General features: G+C 50.5%; 2 protein-coding genes across 2 annotated transcripts; both read left to right on the top strand.

The window, feature by feature from the left end:
- Positions 1-421: 421 nt before the first annotated feature.
- On the top strand, positions 422-7,265 carry J7T55_000097 (uncharacterized protein; the record flags this gene model as incomplete). Its single annotated transcript, XM_053134312.1, has 14 exons — positions 422-562; positions 753-772; positions 862-970; positions 1,109-1,203; positions 1,293-1,332; positions 1,435-1,528; positions 1,666-1,917; positions 1,988-2,412; positions 2,461-3,901; positions 4,365-4,411; positions 4,724-4,916; positions 5,082-6,540; positions 6,599-7,074; positions 7,141-7,265. The coding sequence occupies 14 exons, from the start codon at positions 422-424 to the stop codon at positions 7,263-7,265; spliced, it is 4,917 nt and encodes a 1,638-aa protein (XP_052987997.1).
- Positions 7,266-8,436: 1,171 nt separating this feature from the next.
- On the top strand, positions 8,437-9,864 carry J7T55_000096 (uncharacterized protein; the record flags this gene model as incomplete). The annotated part of the gene is made up of 1 exon (XM_053134311.1): positions 8,437-9,864. The coding sequence occupies one exon, from the start codon at positions 8,437-8,439 to the stop codon at positions 9,862-9,864; it is 1,428 nt and encodes a 475-aa protein (XP_052987996.1).
- Between the last annotated feature and the right edge of the window lie 154 nt (positions 9,865-10,018).

The raw sequence follows: 10,018 nt of genomic DNA, 5'->3' as shown, positions 1-10,018 counted from the left end.
TTTTTTAGTTATATAATAATTTATTAATATTTATAGAAAATATTTATAATAAATATAAGTTTATAAATATAAATAAATATTAGTATAGCTACTTTATAAAAAATATATATAAATAGTATATAAATTTTAAAGTAGTAAATTATCTTTTTTTATATTTAGCTATTTATAATTGCTTTTATAATTACTAATTAATATTAGCTAAATTATATATTTAAATATAATATGTGTTTAAGAATGTTGGTGTTTATTTGGGTATAGGTTGCTTGCTTAGTTATAGGAAGTAGCTGAAGGCTGCATCCTTTTAAGGCCTACTTATAGCTATAAGCCTAACAGACTAATTAGCTCGCTACAAACGCTAACGCTACGATTCACACAGTAAATAACTTGTGGATTATCTTCACATTTGTGTGCCAAAAGGAGCATGTCCGTCTACTCCCGTCATTGTGGGGATATGCCAGAAACCAACGTTGCACAAGCATACCAAGCGCAGCTCCCGCGCAGCTGGAATGCTTCGTGGAATGCAAAACACTATATTGGAATGAACTTCATACCAACGCTACGCGTGCGCAGCGCGCGCAAAAGGCAAACAAAAAGCATTATAAAAGAAAGACTAAAAGGAAAGGGAAAAGGGAGAAGGATGAGGCAAGTTCAGTAGTCTTTTAATAATACAACCCACGATATCACTACGTCTTCGCTGCGCTGCCGCTGCATATACCTACTCACTCCACTTGTGACCCTAACCAACCTGACAGGATACACATGATGAACGGGTGTAAGGGGCCGCTGCTGAACCCTTGACTGCGTCGATTATTGCTCTAGTACGAGGCAACAAGATGTTTTGGTCTTGTTCCAAGCATGAAGGAGCTTCTACGGGTCGATCTTGGCCGCTGTCAAGGTATTGCCAAAGGAGAGCCTTCCGTTCACAAGTGTGCTGAGCCACTGGGGCACCATTTTGATATTTCAAAATCGTGTAAGCTTTCGTCAATTAGTATCTGTTTGTTCTGGTCTGAAAATTAAAAATTCTTAAAATTCTCCCAAGTGTTCCGTTTGAAGCCCGTCTTTTGGGAGGCTGTTGAGGGGTGTGAATTCGACTTCCGCGGCCTTGCAGACCAAGAAAGTTGAAGAAAAAATTATTCTGACTGGGATCATTGGACTACTGGTTAGCGCCGGCCAGGCGAGAACAATGTGCATGCCGGCTAGACAGTGACAGGATGGGCAAAGGAAGTCGAATCCTTAAGCTAGCCATCGATTTCTTCGAGATCAAATGCAGTGGGAGTATCACTTTGTTTCAGCGAGAAGTCAAAGAACAATAACTCACAAGCGCTCAGAGATGTCAGAGCATGGAGAGGGACAAGTGAAAGCGGGAAATGCGAGCGCATCTGACTTGCGGGGTTGCGTACATGTACTTGCTGACGTTCCTTCTGCCATGCATAGAGTCTCGATGTCGGCTCCTCAGCCACAATCAGGTTGCCGTTCACAATTCAAGAACGGCCAACCGACGACATCCCGCCACTAGACAGTCCTACATGTTGAGAGCGCAGTATCTGATTCTGTGCGGCTTTCGATTACACTTATACTCTCCGTGCGATTAATTTATGCGACACTTGTGCAACAATATGTACTACGCTGGTATACTGTATGCGCGCACAGGTTACCCTTGGCCAGTTCCCTGGCAGGTTTTGGCTATGCCACTCAATACCCACAATGTCTCGACTCATGATCTCATTTCCTTGAACTTCCTTCGCGCAAGTTATGGGTCATCAACCCGAGACGGCCACTACCGGACATGTCGCACAGGCTCGAGACCGGTCCACCTCTTCGGCTCGCTCGAGGGTCTTCGCGTGACTGGTCTTCTTGAAAGCACCGAGCTTGACCAGGATATCATCTCGCCTTATTTGATTCCTGCAGGATATGAAGGTATTATACTGATCTTCCCCGCGGCCAAATCTTATGCTGATGCATCCAACCAATTGACTGCGTGCCGTAGCTGAATTCCTCCAACAACGCATGAAAATCCGAGGACACGGCATTCTAGCTGATAATCTCGCGGCAAGTGTTTCCCTTGTCTCGTACTGGCTGCAGAAGTGTATTTTAAACCATCCAGAATGTCGATACGACCAACTACCAAACTCTGTGTCCAGCAAACCACGTCGGATGATCGACTTAATCAACTACCGTCCCTCTCTTGAAGGTTCCCGTGTGAGGGTAGTTGAGAGCGAATGGCTTGATGAACCATACTGTGCGCTTTCTTACAGATGGCCGTCGGCCGTGGCTAGTCTGGCGATTCTCACTCCCCAGAGCAAGGAAATGCTCTACGCCGGGATTCATCCAATCTTTTTGCATTACATCACCCGAGATGCGTGTACACTATGTCACAAGCTTGGTTTCCGCTATCTTTGGGTTGACGCCTTGGTATGTCTGAGATTTCCATTCAATGAAATAATTCTCATAAACGCACAGTGTATCATGCAGGGCGATGGGGGAGACTGGCACGTGGAGGCTCAGAAAATTTCGTCGATCTATCTGAACGCGACGTGTACCATCGCATCTATCGATGGTACGAGCCTCCAGACGGCCTCGGGGCTCGCGTTACGGCCGAATCTCTACGACGAGAACATGCTCCAAGCTCTAATACCGACCTCTGACATATGTTCCCCGGAAGAAGTATACATGGCACTAGAGAAGTCCGGTAACTTCGCCTGGAGGCCGAATGGAGAGCTGGACACAAGATGCTGGACCTTTCAGGAAAAGATGCTCTCCAGGAGGATCATTAGCATCACCAAGGATGGGGTATTCTGGGACTGCCTCCATCACTCAGCCTCTGGCTTCCGACCTACGGGTATTCTCGGGGACTTCTCACCCAACTTCCGAGACACCGATGATCGGAAATTCAAAACCGTGCTTCTGGGTCGGCCGTCAGCCACGGTGGGCACATTATCAGACGCTGAGCTCTACTGGTACTGGAGAAAGGCCGTACAGGACTATACAACACGCAACATAACATGGGGCCGGGATAGGTTCATCGCACTTCAGGGGATAATTGCCAAGTTCAGGGTGGCACTCGACGACGATTGCATTCTGTGTATATGGAGACGCAATGCGGCCCGCTGCCTCGCCTGGTTTGTGGACAGTAAGCCAGCCTCCAAGAAGCAATCACGCACCCAGCACCACAGTAATGGGACCGTAGTGAGTGCGCCTTCTTGGTCCTGGATATCTGTGAGCCATCCTATTCAGTACAGGCTATACCATCCCTTCGATATGGAGATTGAAGAAAAGACCGAGCGCGTGTCGGATCTGATTTCTGTCCAGGATTTGTCGATGTGGAACCCAAACAAATATAGATTCGACGTCTTCGCTGGGCAGCTTCGTCTCCGAGGCGCAGCCCTGAAGGGATTGTTGCTTCGGAACCGGGTTTACATCCAGAACCGCACATCCTCAGCCCCAAAACTGTCTGAGCTCTCTGAGGATGGAAAGACAAAACTCACCAGTGTATATTGGTCTGAGATCCTGAAGCGCTACGGGTCATCGAGGACGCTCGACAAATACTTCTTCGACACCCAATTTCTCGCCGACAACGTGGAGTTCCCTGATCCGGACGCTCCCACCGGTGCGAGATCAAATTTTCTCGACAACGAGCTCAAATACGATGACCAGGGAGCATCGTCTAATGGACAAACCCCCTCTAGGAGACAATCTGAACCGCCGCCGCTTGAGGTCACCTGTTTATTGCTATTAGAGGGCGGTTATGTCAACATGCTGTCCGCACGGTATTTTCTTGTGCTGTCTCCCCTTGGACTCGGTCAACGCACCGACATTGACATAGAGGAATATTTTGAGAGCTTTGATCATCAGCCAGATTCTCCCAAAAGCTTCAGACGCATAGGCATCTGCGCATTCGATCGTCAGCAGATTTGCCAATCATCAACGCAACACACTTTATCTATGCCACGTCTATGCTCATGTCTTGGTGCAGTCATGACTGTAGATATCATATGAGTGGCAAAGACGTTTTTGCGACAATATCAGCCTCTCAAAGTCAGGCAACCCTGGAAGGCTAGAGAGGTCTAGATTTGCAAGGAGATCAGAGTGAATCGAGCCATATCGCGTGTGTGGAAACCACTGAACTGTGAAAAGCTGATTTTGCTTGAGAGGAAGAGATGGTAGCAAGGTTATACAGGTTTGACCCTCGTACAAAGCCCACCACGACAAACTCAATCGTTAAAATGGATAGCACAACTCCCGCTGTCGGAAACCCCCTCTTTCCTATTTATGTTCACACTGAGTCTCTACGCATGTTCATTTGGGTGGAAATCTCTGATGGCAGACCCTCTGCAAATGTGTGTGGCTTCACTGAGTTCTCACAGGCATTCGATCTACGGCTTGTGGGAATGGCGCAGGTGTTCTTAGCGAGGTGAGTAGGAGTAGTTCATATTCTATGTGAAGAGTAGATCGCCTTGTAACGCGCCTGAATAGAACGATGAGAGCCGGCTCTCGGGGGACATATAGAACGAATGGAGTTCTAATTAGAAGTTTGGGCTCACTCACTTCTGTGCCAAATCCCACGACTTACATGCCTCGGACTATTGCAAAGACCTACCTGATTTCGCTTGTCTAGTGAGATCCTTCGCCTCATTACTACACGCACTAGGCATGCACGTCTGAGTAAGAAGTTCAGGTGTACAATTAATGGTAAGCGATTGGCCCATTACTTTGCCCGTCAAAGTCCCTGGTCAGGCGGTCAGCGTATCAAGACAGCCCCTACCCTGGCCAGGCAGACGCCAAGGCCGATGACATCCTATCAATTGAACACTTGACAGAGTTAAGGAATTGCACAACGTTCAGGCATAAGCCACCGCACTGCGCCCTTGTCCCCTTTATTTCGCGGCGGCAAGGAGGTAGTGGTCATGGTGTGGGATGTACGTGCGTATTTGTCGAAGAGGAATAGAAAGAATTAACCACCACATCAAAATTTCAGCAGCGGAAATCCGACTCTACTTGTTCTTCTACTTCTTAATTTTGTTTAGTCTTATTTGCTTCTTTCCTTCTTTTTGCTTTGCATGAAGCTGCTCGAGTTTTAGCAGTGGGCAGCATCATGGCCAAACCGGAAGCCCAAAGTTTGTTCAGCAGCAACAGTGAACCCTCTGAACGGACGTACACAACATCAACAGGGCCGCCGGAAAAACCGCAATACGTTCAGGAAACCCCACACAAAGCTGCTTCTGAATCCCATGCATACGAGATATTGGCTGGTGACGCGAGCAGCCCAGGTCCCAGACACTCGCAACCACGACGGCCACCTAGTCTCTGGAGCCAATGGTGGGTGGAGATTCTGAACTGTATCCTCATGATAGGAACACTCTGTGCCATCATCGGTATTCTCTACCCTAACCAGACCAAGCCATTACCAGACTGGCCGTTCGACGTATCGATCAACACGGCCGTCTCCATCTTGAGCACCGGCCTGAAGACTTGCGCCGTCCTGATCCTGACTGAAGGCATCAGCCACCTGAAATGGAGATGGTTCCAGAAGACCAGGCCTCTGCACGACCTCGTCGTGTTCGACAGTGCGAGCCGAGGGCCCTGGGGTTGCCTGCGGCTGCTGTTCCTCCCACGAGGGACTCATTTTGTCGCGTCGCTTGGGGCAGGTCTGATCCTCCTGACTTTGGCAGTAGATCCGTTCACACAACAGCTAGTTCGTTACTACGACTGCAAACAAACGAGCACCAAGTCGAATGCTACGCTCCCACGTTCGATGATGTACAGTGAGGCTGGGGCACACACCAGTGCGGGCATCTGGCCGCCCGCGACGGCTGTCTTGGGCTATATCGACCAAGGCCTTTACAACCCTGCGGACATCAGGACACCATTCACATGTGACAGTGGCAATTGCACTTTCGACAATTTGTTTTCGACACTCGGCTTCTGCTCTACTTGCGAGGACATGAGCAGTCAACTCACATTTCAGAATGTGTCGATTCCCAGTACTGTTTTCAACGGGACCAGCAATTCCACGGTATTCGCTACCTGGGTGAACACGACGCTTCCATCTGGCTCATATGCTGCGACTGGCTCCTCGACCACCACCGAATCATGGCTCGCCTTGAATCAGTCGGTAGACGGGTGGACCGATATCATCCAAGCGTCAAAGGCATTTCCTGGTGCGCCTGAAGACTGGTACTGGGACCATTACTATGCAACCACGATGAGGCCAGTTACGAACCTGAACGACAGTGGCTGTACAACGGCATACGATAATAATACATGGGCATGCAGCGGTTTCGGAGGCGCAGGGGCGGCTCGCTGCAAGATCAGCCCGTGTGTCAAGACCTACAGGGCGACCGTGGAACAGGGACAGCTGAGAGAGAGGTTGGTGAGGACCCAGAAGGATATGTTTGTCTCGACTTCGTCAAATTATCCGCACTGGCTGGCAGCGGATCTGACATGTGCTGGGCCTGAAGCAGTTTCCAGGCTGCGAAAAGAAGGGTTCCGCATCAATGATGACGATGTGGTTATACCTTGGAATGTGATGGTCAACGCAAGGTAAGTTGTGATGGCAGTATCACTTGTGTTGGATATGTGACTGACATGTAGATAATAGTGATGGAACAGCCTCGTTGTGGGCGGGCGAGAGCAGTTCCTACTACGGCAACGTCACAGTTCCTGGTCCCTTACTTAATGGTACCGGTCTACCTTTAGACATAATTCCCGCAGAGTGTCTCTACGATATGGCTTATCCCGCTGTGTCGTCAATTACGGACTACCTCGATGGTTATCTCAAAGGCGCCATCAACCCCGGGGTCAACGGGGCTTCCTCCGACGGACCGCCTCAACTGCGCGTCATCTTCAACGATACATATGCGAGCTTCTCCAGCATCAATGACACCTTTACCAGCGTGGCGGAGGGTATCACACTGCGGATCCGGCAGTACGTGGAGCCGTTGGCTCTGCCTGTCGCGCGGCCAGTGGTAGGGGTGGTGTTTGAGGAGAAGACGTGCGTGGACGTGAGGTGGCCGTTTTTGGCTTTCCCAGCTGCCGTGGTGACCTTGACTACTGCTTTCCTCATTGTTGTCATTGGTCAGTCAGTGGTAGGCACGGGCAATACAGTTACGGCTGGTTGGAAGTCCTCACTCTTGCCAATAGCTTTTGGGCAATTAACGACGGACGCGTCTGCGCAAGCACGCCTTGACGGAGAGTCTGACATTAGAAGTAATTTGAAGGAGATGGAGACTATTTCGAAGAGGAAGACGGTGAACCTGAGTCAGTAACTCTGAAGAGCCGCCTTGCATGCACATATAGCCATGAGTAATATCGTGTCCACTCCTGTTCGCATTGAACCAGTTCACAGATGCCAATCTTTGCTAAAGGTGAACAAACATATTTTGGGTCCTGTTTAGCAATATGTCGGCAGTCCGATTCCAAGCTTTTGCCTTCCGGGGATTGTGGATACAACGTCCAGAAATCAAGGCATTCTGCGTATTGTAACGTGTCATCAACCCAGATGCACCAAGAGATACGGTACTGGCCCATATTGAAGCTTGCTATATCCATAATTTTCTCCGGATGATGGGCAGTCTACAAATTCTGTTTTAGGTATATACATGCGCCACAGACCGGGCATTGGACCCACTCTGAGAATCTTTGCGTGAGTATACCCCGGAACAGCACCAATTTATTCATGTTAGCGAGGAAGGAATTTATGATGAACTATGAACTAATATATGCTGTACCCATCTGAAGTTTCTCTGTTGATACACTTCTAGGACACAATTAGATGCTAGATAGTCGTTCATCATCCACTACCCCGTCTCCCACCCTCTTCACTTTTTTTTTAATTGCCATGACCTCGTCCCCGATTGGAACAACATGAAGCGGCAAGATCTACTATGAGATAATGTATGCGATATATGGTACCGTGCTTTGGGGACAAGTAACAGAGTCAAAACGATCTTACGACAGACGAGTCTTGGGAGACGTCGTTCAAGCAACTTCCAATATATTCCCCCAATAGGCTAGATTTGCGGCTATGCGGCTCTCCAACGAACGATTTTCCCCATTGAGACTTGGGGAGCGAGCAGTGGGCCTCGGATATCGGGGAATTAGCAGGGATCTGGCTGGGGCATTCTGGGGTGGCGCGTACCATTGTTAGCGTCTACCGTCTGTAGATCTGGGGAGCAATGCCGAGGCACGTCAGGCATCCCCGCAACGCCCTAAACCTTGGAGTCCTCGGATACAACCACCGCGACGCATATAGCCTACTCTCATCGTGACCGCAAACGAATTAAATAACCAACGCTGAATCTTTTCGACAGCTTCTGTGAATAGAATACCAATATCCATCATCGCATAAACGAACAAAGGATTTTTAATACAAACTCAACGCTGCTGAACCCCTTCAATTTTGATATTGGCCCAGGCATAGCCCACGCAACATCCACAATGGCCCCAAAACAGAAGCAGCCATGCTACGTCCTCGGTGTGGGCATGACAAAGTTCATCAAGCCTCGCGGGAAGGTGGACTATACAGAGCTGGGCTTCGAGGCTGGCGTCAAAGCTATGCTGGATGCAAAGATCAACTACGACGACGTCGAACAAGGCATCGCCTGCTACTGCTACGGAGACTCGACATGCGGCCAGCGGGTTTTCTACCAATTTGGCATGACCCAGATTCCCATCATTAACGTCAACAACAACTGCTCCACCGGGTCCACCGGACTGGCCATAGGGAGGCAGTATGTCTCCAGCGGGGCTGCCGACTGTGTGCTTGTTGTCGGATTCGAGAAGATGATGCCCGGAAGTCTCCAGACTTTCTTCAACGACCGCGAGAACCCCACAGGAACCTCGGGTCTGATGATGGCATCCACTCGAGGCTTCACAAATGCCCCTGGTGCTGCTCAAATGTTTGGCAATGCTGGTCGTGAATACATGGAGAGGCGAGTCCATCCTGGCCTTAAGTACGACCATATACTAACATCTACTGACAGATACGGTGCAAAGCCTGAGGATTTCGCCGAGATCGCCCGCGTCAACCATGCTCACAGTGTGAACAACCCTTACTCGCAGTTCCAAGATGTTTACACGCGCGAGCAGATCGAGAAGGCCCCGATGATCTTCGAGCCCCTGACCAAGCTCCAGTGCTGCCCGACCTCGGACGGCGGCGCGGCTGCCGTGCTCGTCTCGCAGGCTTTCCTGGACGCCCGGCCGCACCTCAAGGAGCAGGCCGTCCAGATCGCGGGCCAGTGCCTGGCGACGGACGCGCCCTCGCTCTTCTCCAAGAGCGCCATCGACCTGATGGGCCGTGAGATGACAGAGCACGCGGCCCGCACTGCCATGGCCGAGGCAGGCGTGGAGCCTTCCGACTTCAGCGTGTGCGAGCTGCACGACTGCTTCAGTGCCAACGAGATGATCACCATCGACTTTCTAGGGTTGTCTGAGCCGGGCAAGGCACACGAGCTGGTGCGCGCCGGCGGCATCACCTACGGCGGCAAGATTGTCATAAACCCTTCGGGCGGGCTTATCTCTAAGGGCCACCCGCTCGGTGCCACGGGCATCGCCCAGTGCGCTGAGCTGATTTGGCACCTGCGCGGCTGGGCCAACAACCGCAACGTCCCCGGCACCAAGTATTGCCTGCAGCACAACCTCGGCCTCGGGGGCGCCGCCGTCGTCACGGTGTACAAGCGGGCGGACGGGAAGGAGGCTCCCAAGGTGGATGATGCCACGGTGGGCAAGATAAATGGGCTGGGGTACAACCCTGCCACGCAGGCCAAGGGCTTCACGGCTGCGCAGGCGCGGGCCGTGAGGAGCAAGGAACGGGCGAGTGAATGGGCTCTGCAGGATACGGAGGAGAAGGTAGAGGCCAGGTTCTAGGGATTTGTTTGTAGGTGCCATGTCGTAGCCGCAGCAGAACGGGGGTAAGGAGTGAATCAAGTTTGTGACTTATTTGAGAATCAAACGAAATTTTGACCAACCTCTCCGCTGGACACAAATCCTGCAGCGTCTACTATCTGAGATGTCAGCCTTT

The sequence above is a fragment of the Diaporthe amygdali genome (genome assembly GCF_026229845.1).
Source record: "Diaporthe amygdali strain CAA958 chromosome Unknown NODE_43_length_333103_cov_65_012416, whole genome shotgun sequence".
Taxonomy (NCBI): domain Eukaryota; kingdom Fungi; phylum Ascomycota; class Sordariomycetes; order Diaporthales; family Diaporthaceae; genus Diaporthe; species Diaporthe amygdali.
The sequence above is the reverse complement of the archived record's forward strand: the minus strand, read 5'-3'. Positions and strand labels throughout refer to the sequence as shown.